Raw genomic sequence first — 15,723 nt, 5'->3', positions numbered from 1 at the left:
GGAGATGCAAGTTCGTTCAAGTCAGTCCGGTCCAGGCGATGACCGAGGAGAGGGAAGAGGGAGAGGATCCGGTCATGAACTGCTTTATTATCGACCGTCTTCCAGCTTCCCATGGACAGAACAGGACAGGATCCTACTCACGGCTCCCCCGACTGCCCTCTCAAGACCCCTGCCTTTTGGGCCCCAACATCACCGAGCACAGTTCGTCCCCTGCGAGCGAGCTTCCATTGGGCGCCGATCAACCCCCGGACAAACCGCATCTCGACGGGTGCATGTCATTGAAGCTGGTTTTTCTCGCCGCTCTGTTGCTGTGCCTCTTTTGCCTGTCTGACCTTTTTCTCCTGCCTCTCCAGACACTTGATCTCGACAACAGACACTGTGATTCCTCTACTCTAATAATCGATCTTCCCCTGCTTCTCCCCATTAGCTTCGATAAACCCAAAAGAGTCGCCCAAGAAAGAAAGGAAAGAGGGGTGTGGAACCTTAATTCCACAGCCCGCGCCGCCACTTTTGCTCTGCTCCATCGCTTCGACCTTATCCGGCTCCGCTCAGAGGCAGAGGAGAGCGAGAGCGAGCGAGCTTCTCGACCGGCCTACAGCTAGGTTACTAGGTACGGATACGCAGACCAGGCAATCGGTCGGTACGCATTTCAACCTCCTTGCCTTGCTTGTCGTTGGGTCGTTTCTTGCAGAGTATACTTACTGTGCCCAAGCCAAGCCGGGACCTTGTAGTACTCTACTCTCGTCTTGCATCACCCTCTGGACCTGTTCTTTTTCCCTCTTGCAAACAACCTTTGAGCCTCATCCGTCGTGCTTGACTTGACTTGATTGTCTGTGCTCTTGACCACCCAACATTAACAAGCCGTCGTCAGTCCATCGCCTTCCACGACAGGGCTCCCAGTCTCGACCTTTTTATTCAATCGACGTCATTCGCATGCGAAAACCACCTTGAACACCTTCAGACTCACCCGCCCTACATACCCTGACTGCCCTGCGCTCGCTGTGCTGTTCTCTGCTGCGCAACCTGCCTACGCCGCCCGCTGCCTTTTCAGCGCCGTCTCTCGCCTCCTCCCCCCTCGCCTATAACCTCCGCCAGCACTCGACAGCTCCTTGACGCTCGTTTTCTCTCCAAACGTCTTGGCGATCTGATTTTTCAACTCGACCCGTTTCCATCCGCAGGTACATTTATCCCCCGCGCCTTTTTATCACCTCTGCGACAACAAAGCTGCTGCTTTTTGCTGGTCTATCTTATACATCACCTTGTCTTTCACCTGCCGCTCCCCATGACAACTTTTTTTTTCACCACTCGCCGTCTCAGTCTCGTCCTGTATGCGCCGCAACTCCTCCGTGCATCAGCCTTGACACAGCCTTTTCCTGCTCTGACAAATGAGTCAGACTGACACCGGGTATTTCTAGTCTCGAATTCGGTCTTTCTCGTCTGGGAATATTATCTCCGACCCTCGCTCAGTCGCGCTTTCTATCCCTCCGGCTTCGCCCCGGCGTTAACGAACCTCCCTCCCCACGACGTCATCGCCGCAAAACCCACTGGTCGCCGACCAAACTCGACAACCTGTACCTCTATCCTAAGCATCAACCGAAGTCGCCCAAGACGGACGCACAAAGACGACGTCGTCGCTGCTCCTTCTTCTACACCTTCGACCACCTTTTCCATCCTCCTTAACCCCTCCCTTGCCGCAAACCCTCGTCGCCCAACTACCCACGGCGCCGTTAAGGTTTTGATAAAAGCAACACTGAAACTCACATCGATAACCAATACCCATCCCACCACGCAATCTCGAGATAGTTGTCGCAATCTGACGAGTGCGGGATCGAGGTACAATGGGTAACCAAAGCTCCCGGGAGAGTGGCTCCAAGGGCTCCGGCTCTGCCGGCCCTGACGGCCCCCTCCAGTCTTACCCATCGTTCAGCAGATCTGATACCAAGGACTCGTCGCGATCCTTTCGCTCCCTGCGATCCAAGATCCCCGGCAGCGGCAAGACGGACAGCCCCAGGAACTCTCAGATTATATCCAACGGCGATTCTACAACCGACTCCAAGAGCGAAGGTACCTCTGGACGGTCCGGTAGGAGCGGGCGTTCGAGCTCATCCCGACTGAGCCGGAGTGAGCTCCCTCCCCTCAAGACGGATGCGACAGACATCTCCACGTCCGAGTCAGCGCTTGCAGAGTCGGCCGTTGGAGACGACCAACCCCCGCCGTCTCCCGTCCAGGGCCACTCCAAGGGCGGCGCCCACGACGTGAGCGCGGCTCAGGCTTCCGGCGAGGTTGATCATGTCTCGGATCAGCCTCCGTCGGTCAACGCGGGCGCGAATGCGCACATGCAGAACCCAGGCCAGTCGATTCTGGTGAAGCGGGAAAACACCATCAACCCTATCCACAATGGCCCCTCAGCAGACTCCAAGGAGGGCAACTCCAATGTTGCCATGTCCGACATCAAGGATATTGATCTCGATGATTTTATAAAGCGACTCTTGGATGCGGGCTACGCTGGAAAGGTTACCAAGAGTGTCTGCCTGAAGAATGCCGAAATTGTCGCCATTTGTCAGAGGGCCAGGGAAGTCTTCCTGTCGCAACCTGCGCTCCTGGAATTGGATGCCCCCGTCAAGGTTGTGGGAGATGTCCACGGCCAGTACACGGATGTTATCAGAATGTTTGAGATGTGTGGATTCCCTCCGAATTCCAACTACCTATTCCTGGGCGACTATGTCGATCGAGGCAAGCAATCTCTGGAGACGATCCTTCTACTCCTATGCTATAAGCTCAAGTTCCCCGAGAACTTCTTCCTCCTCCGCGGAAACCACGAGTGCGCTAATGTCACACGAGTGTACGGATTTTACGATGAGTGCAAGAGGCGCTGCAACGTCAAGATCTGGAAGACATTCATCGACTGCTTCAACACACTCCCCATCGCCGCCATCGTTGCCGGCAAGATCTTTTGCGTTCACGGAGGCCTATCGCCGGCGCTGGTCCACATGGACGATATTCGAAACATTGCTCGACCAACAGATGTCCCCGACTACGGCCTGCTCAACGATTTGCTATGGTCAGACCCCGCAGACATGGAGCAGGATTGGGAAGCCAACGAGAGGGGCGTCAGCTACTGTTTTGGGAAACGCGTCATCACCGAGTTTCTGGCGGATCACGACTTTGATCTTATCTGCCGCGCGCACATGGTGGTCGAGGACGGGTACGAATTCTTTAACGACCGGGTTTTGGTTACTGTCTTTAGCGCCCCCAATGTACGTCAGCCTCTGCAAGACTACGGATAATCGGCTAACCTGTGTGCAGTACTGCGGCGAATTCGATAATTGGGGCGCAGTCATGTCTGTGTCTGCGGAGCTCCTTTGCAGCTTTGAGCTCTTGAAGCCTCTTGACTCGAGCGCTTTAAAGAGTCATATCAAGAAGAGCCGGAACAAGCGGCAGCACATGTTGAACAGTCCTGTAAGTAATATATGCCCGCTGCATGAGATGTCACATCTGACCTTTTATAGCCTGCCTTGGTCCAGCCGCAGAGCGTATAGTGGGGGGCGATATGCAGCCACGAACACGAAGCACCGAGTCGTTTTAATATTAACTGCCCTCTATTGGGGGACATTCATTCACAAACACAACGGCGGCAGGTCTCCGAGGGCGACCTGGAGCAGCCAGTTTCGCCGTATTTGAAACAGAAACAACAACAACGCAAACAGAGCAATGCCCTGGGCACTTTGGGGTGTAAACAGCGTCGACGATGTGGTTTCGGGTGCCGAGAGCAAGGACATTCAGCACGAAAGCGGCCATTGTGCCCACGGTGTGATAGCCGTGTTGAGGTGGTCGATATCGACCTCTGCTCTCTCCGAGTGGCGGACGTAACTGTCCTAACCAGCGGACCAGAAATGGTCAGCTTGGCACCTGATCCTTTCCGCACAGCGCCGCTCAAGCATGCCGTCTGGAGTTTGGATGGGTTGATCTTGGTACGCCTGGAGGCGTCATGTATAGGTAGCGGAACGAGGAGGAGATGGGATTCGGGGCCTCATAGAAGGAGCCATTGCCTGGGACTGGGACTTGGGGATGCATGATCGAAATATGGATCTTGCGGTATGCTTAGTGGTATGGGATTGAGTAGACAGCCAGTCCTATGTACCTACAATACTGTTTTCACTACCTACATGTCTGTTTATTGAGATGAGAATATTGAGATTGGATGAGAGTATCTCTGTCTATCAGTGAATCTATGCATGAGTGTAATGAGCGTAAATGATTGGCCAATGGCTGCGCCTATTAAATCCAATGGCTTAGTCACCCCACCCTTGGCAGAAAATTGGATATGGATGCTCAAGCGGCATCTCACAGCCCAGCTTCACCACATCAGACGACCACAAGCAACAATGCAGCGCCACGCTTTGCGTTCGGTGTGCAGCCGGACAAGGCCAGAGCTCGAGCAGGCCTCGGACGCTCTCCGAAGCTGCATTCGCCAATTCTCGGCGACACAATTGCAGGCCGCCAACCCTCCCAATGGCCCCGGCAACCAGAACCGACCTGCCCCGGCCGGCGCTCCCAAGGTCCTCAACGTGAAGAGCCTGCCGCTCCGAGGAAGAGGAGGATTCCGCGGACGTGGTGCATTCCGTGGACGTGGTGGATTCGCTGGAAGAGGAGGATCTTCAGCTGGCGGCCCGCCTCGGTCATCCTCGCCCGTTCGCGGGGGCGGTTTCCGTGGTAGAGGTAGAGGAAGTGCCCGAGGTCGAGGCCGGGGAGGCAAGAAGGACGTTCGAAAGCGAGACGATGACGACAAGGACAAGACGAGAGGTCGTGGTGATCAGTACTCAACCATGGACCCTGACGAGCGACACTTTGACGACGCAATGCGATATGGCACGCGAACCGAGTACACACCCTCGCTGACTCTCGAGTCTATCGCCGACTTTGCGCCCGCCGTGCCGGGCTCCGCCACCGGAAACTCGGCCACCGTCCTCCAGAACCTCAGCGTCTTGGGCACGGCTGATCACGTCGGTGCCCCGCAAGCCTTCCAAGCCCGCCACTACGCCTCCGAGGTCGAGGCCGGCGGACTGCGCTTCTTTGCCGACGCTGAAGCCAAGAAGGCCGCCGAGAAGCACATCCAGGACAAGCTCCAGGCCGAGGGCGGAGAGGCCAAGGGCCCCGCCATCTCGGATGCCGAGGAGGCCGTCCGCAAGGTCATCACACAAAAGGCCGTCAGCGGGCAGCACGAGACACCCAAGTTCGCGACCGACCCCGTGGGCGTGTCCCGCTCGTGGCACCTCCGGGCCGAGACGTACACGACCAGCGATGTCAACGCTTTCGAGAAGAAGCTGACTTCGCTGCTGGTCAAGAAGGGATGCAACGGAAAGCAAGCACGAGCTTAGAGTGATCAAAGATGGAAAAAAAGATCAGTGTACACTTTGTCATGATATGTAATACTAGTACAATGTCCCACACACTCTCTCGCACGCCTGAATGTCAGGCATCTATGATGATACACACACATGGCCTTCATGAAATCTACAGCTGGCGGATGGTCTGGGCCTCCTCCTGGTCGATCTCCTTCATCTTCTTGTCCTGGACCTTTTGCAGCTCCTTCTCAGCCTTCTTGACCACGTCGGGCAGCACGGCGCCCGTCTTCTTCCAGTCCTTGAGCACCTTTTCATGCTTGGACCTCGCCTGGCGGATGCGGTCTTTCCACAGCTGCACGGCCTCCTTGATGCGGCGGACCACGTCGTCCTTGCGCTCCAGCTCCACCTTAAGCAGCAGCTCGAGCTCGTTGTCCTCGGACCGCTGTGGCTGCTGGTTGAACTCGCGGCTCGACTGCACCGCCGACATGATGGGCTTGATGTAGGCCTTGTCGTGAACCAGAAGCGAGATGGTCCGGCCCGAACGGGGCACCACCTGCGCGAGCTCCCGCAGCGGGAACGATCCGTCTCCGGCTTCGGGGTCCTTGACGGCCACGGGGAGGGAGCCAAGGTTTGTAGGGTTGAAGCGTCCTCCGTGAACCATGCCCGCCAGCTGCGTCTTGAAGTGGGCATCGATGGGTGCGTACGCCGCCACCACGGAGCTAAAATCGAGAGGATCTTCCGGGTTGGGCTGAGCGCCGCTGCCCGCCTCCGTGTCGTACTCGGCCTTGTTAACAGTCCCGGCCGCAGCCTTGGGATTGGGGCTGTTGCTCGCGGCCGCGATCTTGCGCTTCTTTAGAAGTGCTGGCGAGCTGGAGAAGTAGCGGGGGAGGGGTTGAGCGGCAGCTATCGAGGCGATCGGCCGGCGGGAGAGGGTCTGGAGGGAGGATCTAACCCATTGTCAGTCAATTGTCGTCGCAAGTTTTGCTTCGAGTCAAAGGTCAGGACTTACCCCTCCGAGGACGCCAATTGGCGTAGGCAGTTCCTCACGGGTCCATGAGCTCGTGATAGCGCCATTATCTCGTGTATGCTGCGTAAAATGGTAGAATGAGGAAAGTCAGTGTCTGTCGAGTTCGAGTTCCTGAGCTTCGACGTCAGATCAGTTGCAGGTTTCACACATCGTGGGCTGATAAGATAAGGGTCGTTGGATTATGAGGGGTTCTATTGGTGCAGGACAACTCTTGGCTCTGCTCATACGGTCTACAAGGTCTCTATAGAGGAGGAGAGCTCAAATATTTGGAGGAGAATTATAACAGTAAATGAATATGTGGTCATGATGAAGTGTTCGAGTTGTTGAGGGTATTATAGTCGTTGAGCTTTATCCAATGCCAGAGAGTCTTCACAGCTTACTACCATTGGAGGGGCAGCTTATCTCCAGCTACCAGCATGATCGAGCGAACAATAGCTACTTGCTAGGGCTTTCGAAAACTATTCCCTACTCCAATTCATGCTCTCTTTTCTACACTTTCTCTCAATTGTCCATCCAAAGAGAATAACACAGTCAACCTTCACCTGTCCATCCTGGACGCGTCACACTTGAGTCTTGTTAGAAAGTCTCGTCACCATCAATTGGTCGTGTGGTGTAGTGGTATCACATTGGTCTTACAGAGGAAAATCCTCTAGAACACCACAGGTCGTAGGTTCGAACCCTGCCACGATCAATCTTTTTGGCTTCACATTCAGCTTGTGAATCTTCTTTTTGTGCCCAGTCAACGGCTTGTCCGCATCTGTTCCTGTTGGGAGACGATCTGTCAGTTGACACTGACCCATGGCTTCTCACAACTTGGCACCGACCTGGACAGGGGTTTTAGGGATAGACACTTCATTTTCACCATCATGCAAGGGTTGATGATACATACGACAATAATTATTCCCTCAATGAGACTCCCTCAACATAGTTCATAGGTGAAATGTTTAATCAAGTTCTACCCTGGTTTGGGGTTTCGCTTCTAATCAGCCAGACCTTCACAACTGGTCAGACTCTTGCACCGACTCTGCTCTATCAAATATCTCGCAACACCGCCTTCCAAGGTATCCCCTTTCTCGAAGCTGAGACAATGACCGAGACAACCTCACACCTGCGGAGATGCGCAAAAATGTGGCACCAAGTGTCTAAAACAGTTGAGATACCGCAGTTCCAGATATTATGTTCGCCTCGCCTATCGGGTTCCGTACCCGAGTCACCACATGCCTAGCTTTAAATGTCTTGAGTCAATGTTCATCCAGCAGAGATGCGATTAAAGCAAGGATAAGCTGAAAGGCTTTTACAGGTAATGAAAGAGGCAAAGGTCAGCATGTGTTATCGTTCGCTGGTGACAGCTCCGTTCTTCTCCCTAGTGTTATCCTATCTTGGTCATCATGCCCACCCCATCTCATGACTGGAGAGCCTTGCCCATTCCTCCGTATGTAATCATCTTGGTGATCTGGTACTCGGAAATACCGTACAGTGAGCCTTCACGGCCGAAGCCACTCTCCTTGACGCCACCAAAGGGTGCAGCAGGGTCCGAGATGATACCAGTGTTGACGCCCACCATGCCCACCTCGAGGGCCTCTGCGATGCGGTGCACCCGCTCGAGATCGCGCGAGAAGAAGTAACCAGCCAGGCCAACTTCGGTGTTGTTGGCCATTCTAACCACCTCTTCCTCCGTCTCGAAGGGGAAGAGACCAGCCACAGGTCCAAATGTCTCCTGCGACGCCATGTCCATGTCAGATGTCATATCTCGAATAACGGTAGGTGCGTAAAAGTTGGAGCCCAGGTCGTTAAGTCTCTGGCCTCCGATAGTGACCTTGCCACCCTTCTTCTCGGCATCTTTGACATGATCCTCGGCCTTTTGGACTGCACGATCGTGGATCAGAGGCCCATGTGTGACACCCTGCTCAAAACCGTTACCCACGCTAAATGTCTTGACCTTTTCGGTAAACTTCTTAACAAATTCATCATAGATACCACGCTGGACGTAGATGCGGTTGGCACACACGCACGTCTGTCCCGAGGATCGGAACTTGGACGAAATAGCTCCAGCAACGGCAGCATCGACGTCGGCGTCATCAAAGACGATGAACGGGGCGTTGCCACCGAGCTCCATCGAGAGCTTCTTGAGAGTACCAGACGACTGCTTCATAAGGAGCTTACCAACCCCAGTAGACCCAGTGAAGGAAATCTTCTTGATGGTGGGATCAGAAGTAAGAAGCTTGCCGAGTTCAGGGGTATTCTCCATAGAAGTCACCACATTAACGACGCCTTTGGGAATACCTGCCCTATGAGCCAGCTCGGCCAGAGCCAGAGAAGTAAATGGCGTCTCGGCGGGGGCCTTGCAAACAACTGTGCAACCCGCTGCCAGCGCAGGTCCGATCTTTCGAGTGATCATGGCTGCAGGGAAGTTCCATCTAATATCTGGTCAATAATCTGTATCTGAAGATACTCGGTCACTTACGGTGTAATCAAACCGCACACTCCCACGGGTTCCTTGATGGTCCATACCCGGTTTCCGGGGACAGAGCTAGGAATAGTGTCACCGTACACTCGCGGGGCCTCCTCGCTAAACCACTCGAGGAAGTTGGCGGCATAAGTGGTCTCGCCCTTGGCATCAGCAATAGGCTTTCCGTTCTCCCAGGTAATGAGCTTGGCGATATCCTCAGCATTCGCATTCATCTGCTCATACCATGCGCGCAACAGCTTGGACCGCTCACGGCCCGTCTTGGAACGGAAAGAAGGGAAAGCATCGGCAGCTGCTCGAATTGCTGACTGGGTATCCTCTGCGTTGAACTCGGGACAGGTTCCGATAAGCTCGCCGTTTGATGGATCTAGACGGGATGTTGGATTTCACAGATAAGGTACGAGACTGGGTGACTGAAGCTTACCGTTCACCTTGAACGTCTTGCCCGACTTGGCCTTGACCCATTCGCCGTTGACATAGCAGACATCCTGCTTCAGAAGGGACGGATCCTTGAGCTGAGCAAGTATTAGCGGGGCTCTAGAAACTCACCCGCGGGCTTATCATACCTTGGGAGGCGCCATATTGGAAGCTCTCCGAGTAATCATCAAAGCAATGGCTGGAGACTGTCGCAGCGCGCCTCGCGAAGAGGGAGCAACCAAGCGTTGAAGCAGAGCCATGACGGGCGACAAGCAAAGGAAGTACTTAAAGCGCAAGGAGTAGAGTTTGCCACTACGGGAACCAATTGATAGCAGACGACGAACTGACGACACAGAAACAAAAAAGATGAGATGCCCCCCGTCGTGGCCTGTCCGGAATGATGATGGTGGAAGGGAATGACGGCTGTGGTTGCGGGGTGACGTCTTTTACGTAGAAGCATCATCCCCAAGCTTGTGTGGGGCGCGACTGCCGGAGCCGGGAACTGCTACCGGTCGGCACCGGCAAGGCAAGTGCGATCCGATCTATCCATTGCGGAGGCCGAAGACGGCACCCCGAAGGCGGGGGAAGCTCAGGCCGTTACCGGCACAGTATCACAACAGGGCCTGCTCTGCAGATACCCATTGTCAAGTCAACATGAAGCATTAACTAAGCTCTACACTGCCGACCCAAATCCCAAGGAATGAGGTCATCAACGGTGTTCGCCTTTACCTTTATCTATCTCTTAGACTCGGCGAGTCGAGTATCAGCTGTGGCCGGGTCTCACCCGACCTGCCCATTCAGGTAGTGGCAGATCAACCGGCAAAATAGGAAAGTTTACGCCAAGTAACTATTGAGCTTTGGTAACTTGTAATTACTCTCATATATCCATCCATATACATATATGTATATATATCGGTGACATGTTAAAGACAGAACCTGGCTGTGGCTCATTTGGCCCAACCTTGTGTTTCATGGTGTATCATCCAAAACTCCAAACACCCAATGCTATCCATATCCAAGGAAAATTTCGCCCATCCTCCGTGTGTGTACATGTCATGCACCTGCGTCTTCCAGAAACGAGGTCCTTTTCAACTCTTTGCCATACATTCGCGCTTGCCTATTATGCAAACCGGGTCTGCTGGGACCGCAGCGGCAGTTGGCGATCCAATGTGTGAAAGGCCTGCGTCCTGGGCGTAAAGGGTATGGCCCGGGCGCTGGTGGGTGTCTTCATGTTGTGCATCTCCCAAACACCTTGTCCCTCCTTGGACTCCGAGGGCGTGGATTCCTCTTCCTCGTCATCGTCTTCGGGAATATCGTTAATCTTGTTGGGGCACATGGCATAAATGGCAAAGGCCAGGTTGGCCACGTAGACCAGGCTATTCAACTTGTCAGCAACTAGAACCCGTGTCTGGGAGGTGGTGACTTACAGCAACCAGAGTGTCACCACGAGCTGACCCTGAGCGATCCTGCAGCTCTTGTACTTGCCGTATGGCTTGGCAAGGCCACAACCATAACGCCAGTACCAGGCAGCTGGAGCAGGATGTTCCGGATCGGCATAATCGGGTCCAATCTGTCCGTAGACGCTCACGGTGTAGAGGGTAACCATGCTGACGTTGATGAAGGTGGCCAGAATCGGATACCAGACCTTCATGATAAAGGCGGTAAGCTTGCTGAGCAGGAAGAATAGTGAAATGACGGCAATGGCCACATTGTAGTCGGTGAATCTGCTCCGTCTCAGTCAACGCTGTTGCGTGCGATTAATCCAGTAATCAACTCACGTGCGAGTCCAGATGAGGGCGATCTTGGGCAGTGGCTGATAGTTGGCATAGGCGTACAGAATAATGGCCGGGTTCGAGTTCAGCGGAGGGTCGTGCTCCCAGCCGATCCGCCACATGTCAGAGCGATAGAGATCGGGCTGCGCGATGCTCGTGAGAGCAAGGATGGGAATGACACCAGCCAGCTCAATGGGCATCAGCCACCACGTCGCCTTCCTCGAGACAAAAGGCCATCTCCGATTGATGATGCGGTAGGTCCTTCGGGTGGGCTCTTCGCCGCCCTTGGGCTCCTTGAGCTGCTTGGACGAGGATCGGGCGAAGAACTTCATATTGTCGAGGTGGGGTTGGTGAGGGTATGTTTCTTTTGCTGGCTCTTGCTGGGTGCTTGGCTGCTCTTGATTCTAGTGTCGATTCCACATCAGAGATCGTCGCGCCGTCTATAATTAGGCCGTTGGTCAGGTTCGTCGATACACAGTTGTTGGCCCGCAACCTGGTCACCAACGTCAAGTCAAGCTGAGGAGTTGGAGGAAGAAAGAGCTCTGGTCTGACGCCGTGGCAGGTTGGGGGCTGGCAAGCGTTTAAGGGCCCGCCATCCAAGGTGGCCGGCAAAGAGGGAACCACCCATGCGCCGCGCCCCATGTGCCATGCTCTGTGAGAGGCTCCTGGTGCTGTGAGAGGCCACTGTGACGGGATGCGACTGACCAGCGACCGACCTGTGAGCGCTGGAGGAGCCGGCGTCTGGAGGCATTTCCATCTGTCCATCACTGCATCTCGACGAGGAGCATCAACGGTGTTTGCCAATCAGAGGCCGAATCCGCCATGATCTGCTCTGTTTAAGCGCCCGGGTGGGAACCCGGCGCCGATGGGGCCGCCCGATTGGCCTGCCCGGTGGCTGGGCCGTCCTCGTCCGGCCAATGGGCATCCCGTGCTGCCGCTTCACCTGTGAATGCCGTGCGTTTGGGAAACTCTGGCTTGCTCAGTGCCAGGGGTTTGTTTCTTTGCTCTCCAAGAGCTTGCAGGTCCGACCTGGTAGCTAAGAGATCGTGTTTGATTGCTTGCCGGGCCGTACTGCGGAAGCTGGCGTTCCCGCTCCATTGCCGTGCCTCGCCGTCGTCTTCTTGTCCACCGAGCCAGTCTGGATGGTCCTTAGCCGCTGGTGTTGGTTTTGTCATTCGAGTCTTAATATGAATCGTGTCAGTCATGTCCCTTGGGTATGGAGTAGTCACATCGTGGGTTGAGGAATGAGCTGAAGGTAAACGCCATGATATCGCTTCTCATTCAGGGTTAGTTGATCTATGCTGATGGCAATGTGGTTTCTGTGAAGGCTTCAAACGACGAGTTAAAATAATTGATGGGCGAGGGCAACTGGACTTGCCACGTCTGAGTCTCGACTTGTGCGACACTCGTCTCACATCGTGGTTGCGTCGTGATAAAAATAACACGGGCAGGTAGTGGGGTCGTCTTGGCAGGTCGGGAAGTGAATGTTGATCCCCGTTTCAAGTGAAGGCATTCCCATTATGGACCATACGCCAAAGGGTATTGAGAGCCGGATGATCCGTGTGCTGCCTTCATGGCCAGAGAGACCGGGTATAGTACCCAGTGTCACTGTCTGTCCATGAGCATACCGGCCCCCAGGTACAGTAAGCTCATGAGGAGCACTGGCACATCGCAACTCAGCTACCCTATGGTCACAGACCTCCCATGCCTGGCGAGTTGGCTTGGTGAAGTGACACATCAACATTGTGCAACTCGATATCTGTCCGGGGTAGATCCGATACGACCACGCTGCGCGGGTAGCAATACACTTGTGTGTACGGTTGAAATACCTCGCAAATGAGACAACAAGTCTGTGGGCGGGAGGGATCTTGCCGCCAGTTCAGCGTGAGGTTCACCAACGCCTCCTGGGAGTCGGTGCAAAGTGTGATGTGCCGGAACACCATGGGGTTCATGGCAAATGCCCATTCCCATGGTAAAATAGCATACCAGGTCTGGGTCAGCGTGTCAACCTCAGACATGCTCATGCTTAAGTGCTGATATCAACCGGAAGCCTTTCCTCTCACCGCGAGACAACCAAAGCCGCTCGCCCCCCCCTGGCGTCAACAACTTATCCAGAGGAGTCCAAAACAGCCACCAGCGTCACCTCATCACCTGCGTGCAACGATTTTCCAGCATCATGGGATTAACGGGATGGCTGCGCGGGACGAGGCCGCCCAGAAGGAAAATGTCACTCGCCCGATCTCAACAATCTCCACACCGCTTCGAACCTTGGAGACGATTCTATGCATCCGGACACGTCAAACTAGACTCGACGGGACCCAACTGCCGGCTGATTGGGCTGGTTGCGAAAGCCAACTCGGCCGACAAACTCTGTTGCTGACGGCCCAGAAGACTGCCTCCTCAAAGGGAACAATGGGAGGGGCTTCGGACCGAGCCCTCATCACCGAGCACCTGTAGGCTGGCCTGCGTATTTGATACGGCTTGAGCTTTCTCGCGCCAAATGCCAAGGCCGATCCTTCAGCCAAGACCCAGGGCCCTCGTCCAGACCATGTTCTCTGGGACCTGTGGAGACGCTTGTGAGAAGGCCGACAGGGGCACTGGGCCAAGCGGGGCACCAGGTCTCAAGGCGTGCGAGGAAAAGACCGTTCTAGATCCCCATGATCGTCATCGGCGTTTCTTGATGTGGGCGAGCGAGTTCCACTGCATCCGTTCGACGCACGGGATGCCACCACCATTTGCCCATTTTCCGAAGAGATCGGGAACTTTTTTTCTTATTTTTTCTTTGCCCAATGCTTCACCCCCTTCTCTTAGTCTCTCACTCGCTCATTCGTCCTGTGGCCTGTGGGCTTTTGCATGTCATTCCCATGCTCTCCTCATACCAACCGAGGCACGCCAGGAGGCTGAAGGGAGAAACAGGTGCAGAATGAGGCTTGCTTCGGTAACTGTCATTCATGACTCTCCACTTCATCAACGAGCCATGCTCAGAAGGGGAATTCGCGAAGGCGCCTCTGTTCAGCCCCAAAGACCTCCAGTGCAGAAAGGACAGAAGCTAGAGGCTAGAAGAAATGTCGACAAATTGTGATGAACTTGTTCCATATGGACGTTGCTGATAAATTAATTCGAACGGCACCTGATGTGGCTACCGTGGGACTGACTTATCGAAGGTCTGGCCCTACATAGGCCCTGTCGCAGCACTCATTGTGCTGGTGCCAAGACGTTGCACCGATGCTTCCGCCGCCGTTTACGACTGCTGCGGAGTAGCACCAGCCAATATCCTCCATCGTGCATGTCGACCCTGTCTCTGTCTCCCTCTTGCTGTCTCTAAGCATGACCTGACAGGTACAGTATGTCGGTTGTGTCGTCGACGGATGAGAGGAAACTGATGACTGGCTAAGGGGGCCTACTGCGTGGGTGGTCGCGAGGTAAAAGCGAAGCCAAACCAAAGCATGACCTGTCCCATGTCACTTCGCCTGGTTCTGCCGGTTTGTGTCCGTTCGTTTCTTTCGTCTCGCAAAGTACTAAGCCGGCCGCGTGTGTGGAGAGTGGATCTGCCGCATGGCTCAATCGAAGCCAGAAGCGCGTCCACCAATGTAAAGCCAGACAAGTAAAGTGTCTCAGGCGCATGGACTTGGCACAAGAGCCGCTGCAATGTCAAGCCTGGGGTCTCTGACTCTGGGGGCCTCGCAATTGCTGAGAGGGCGGGCTCGTTGAAGAGGCTCCTGCGATATCCAGTGCGGAATCTCAGCGTGGCCATGGTCCTTGTCATGGCCCTTGTCCCAGGTGCCAAGCCGGGCCTCCAAAGCCCAGAAGCTATTTGGTGCTCGAGGAGGCGTCGTATATCTACTCGCTAGGCGCCGCAAGCCAATTCCCCATCCCAATCTCCATGGCTAGCGAACCCCGGTTCTGTCTGATGCTGGCGAGGGTGCGGTGCTCGGTGCTGTCGGGGTCGGGCTGTGGTAGAGGCAGAAGTTGGGGAGAGCTGAAGCAATTGTTGATCCCTTCCATCTTTTCTTAGCCTTGATTACTTTTTCTAGCCCTGTGCTTTGCTGATGTGTTCCGTATTGGGCATTGGGCAAGTGCCTTGGGTGGTTAGTTACAGCTGGACCTGTAGGAGCAGGCAACCTCGTGCCTTCCCCAATGCCGAACCGCCCACTGGGATTTGCATCGCACCTTCCAGCTGGAAGCTCAGCTTGAATGCGAATGCGGAGATTCCGCCGTACCTACCTTGCCTTGCCTACCTACCTACCGTAACTTATCTCCCCGGACGTGACTTGACTTGCTTCCATGCTTCTCCCCCTTCCAGTTCCAACCACCATCTCCATCCTTTCGGGAGCCCTCTGCTGTGCTGCAACGTCCGTCCTCCAGAGAAAGACGACATTCCATCAGACTCCCATCCATCTCTTGTTTGCCCCTTGATCGATGGCTCCAGTCGGACCCTGGCCCTGGATCCCCCAATTATCACTGCGCTGACCTAGACCCGACCTTTGCTGTTCAAAAGGTCGCGTTACCGAGACTTGCTTTCACCTGGTACTGCCTGATGACCTAGAATCCCCCTCCGTGCGGCTCTTCCTGCCCTACTGGACCACTCTTCACGTCAGGACCCGTCCGTCCTCTTTCGACCCCGATTCCCGATCCCCGCCACTCGGACAAGAACAGTTGGAGCTTGGAGTCAAAAGTTGGATTGACTCGAAGGCT

The 15,723-nt window shown here is 54.8% G+C and overlaps 5 protein-coding genes and 1 non-coding gene across 6 annotated transcripts; 3 read left to right on the top strand and 3 right to left on the bottom strand.

Moving 5' to 3' along the window:
• Positions 1-1,838: 1,838 nt before the first annotated feature.
• LRP88_08801 (Metallo-dependent phosphatase-like protein) lies at positions 1,839-3,539 on the top strand (the record flags this gene model as incomplete). Its single annotated transcript, XM_083245299.1, has 3 exons — positions 1,839-3,257; positions 3,307-3,459; positions 3,510-3,539. The coding sequence occupies 3 exons, from the start codon at positions 1,839-1,841 to the stop codon at positions 3,537-3,539; spliced, it is 1,602 nt and encodes a 533-aa protein (XP_083099793.1).
• An 846-nt stretch (positions 3,540-4,385) lies between these two features.
• On the top strand, positions 4,386-5,378 carry LRP88_08800 (uncharacterized protein; the record flags this gene model as incomplete). The annotated part of the gene is made up of 1 exon (XM_083245298.1): positions 4,386-5,378. The coding sequence occupies one exon, from the start codon at positions 4,386-4,388 to the stop codon at positions 5,376-5,378; it is 993 nt and encodes a 330-aa protein (XP_083099792.1).
• Positions 5,379-5,514: 136 nt separating this feature from the next.
• On the bottom strand, positions 5,515-6,419 carry LRP88_08799 (ribosome-recycling factor; the record flags this gene model as incomplete). Its single annotated transcript, XM_083245297.1, has 2 exons — positions 5,515-6,292; positions 6,355-6,419. 2 exons carry the CDS (start codon positions 6,417-6,419, stop codon positions 5,515-5,517), a joined length of 843 nt encoding a protein of 280 aa, XP_083099791.1.
• A 554-nt stretch (positions 6,420-6,973) lies between these two features.
• Positions 6,974-7,063, top strand: LRP88_08798. Its single transcript has one exon. It is a non-coding gene; the product is annotated as a tRNA-Val (tRNA).
• A 711-nt stretch (positions 7,064-7,774) lies between these two features.
• Positions 7,775-9,516, bottom strand: LRP88_08797 (Aldehyde/histidinol dehydrogenase; the record flags this gene model as incomplete). Its single annotated transcript, XM_083245296.1, has 4 exons — positions 7,775-8,789; positions 8,837-9,206; positions 9,264-9,354; positions 9,406-9,516. 4 exons carry the CDS (start codon positions 9,514-9,516, stop codon positions 7,775-7,777), a joined length of 1,587 nt encoding a protein of 528 aa, XP_083099790.1.
• Positions 9,517-10,376: 860 nt separating this feature from the next.
• LRP88_08796 (uncharacterized protein) lies at positions 10,377-11,360 on the bottom strand (the record flags this gene model as incomplete). Its single annotated transcript, XM_083245295.1, has 3 exons — positions 10,377-10,632; positions 10,684-10,980; positions 11,035-11,360. The coding sequence occupies 3 exons, from the start codon at positions 11,358-11,360 to the stop codon at positions 10,377-10,379; spliced, it is 879 nt and encodes a 292-aa protein (XP_083099789.1).
• Positions 11,361-15,723: the final 4,363 nt, after the last annotated feature.

Source organism: Fusarium phalaenopsidis (genome assembly GCF_050370095.1).
Source record: "Fusarium phalaenopsidis strain FUZ10S chromosome Unknown contig_32302, whole genome shotgun sequence".
In the NCBI taxonomy this organism is placed as follows: domain Eukaryota; kingdom Fungi; phylum Ascomycota; class Sordariomycetes; order Hypocreales; family Nectriaceae; genus Fusarium; species Fusarium phalaenopsidis.
The sequence above is the reverse complement of the archived record's forward strand: the minus strand, read 5'-3'. Positions and strand labels throughout refer to the sequence as shown.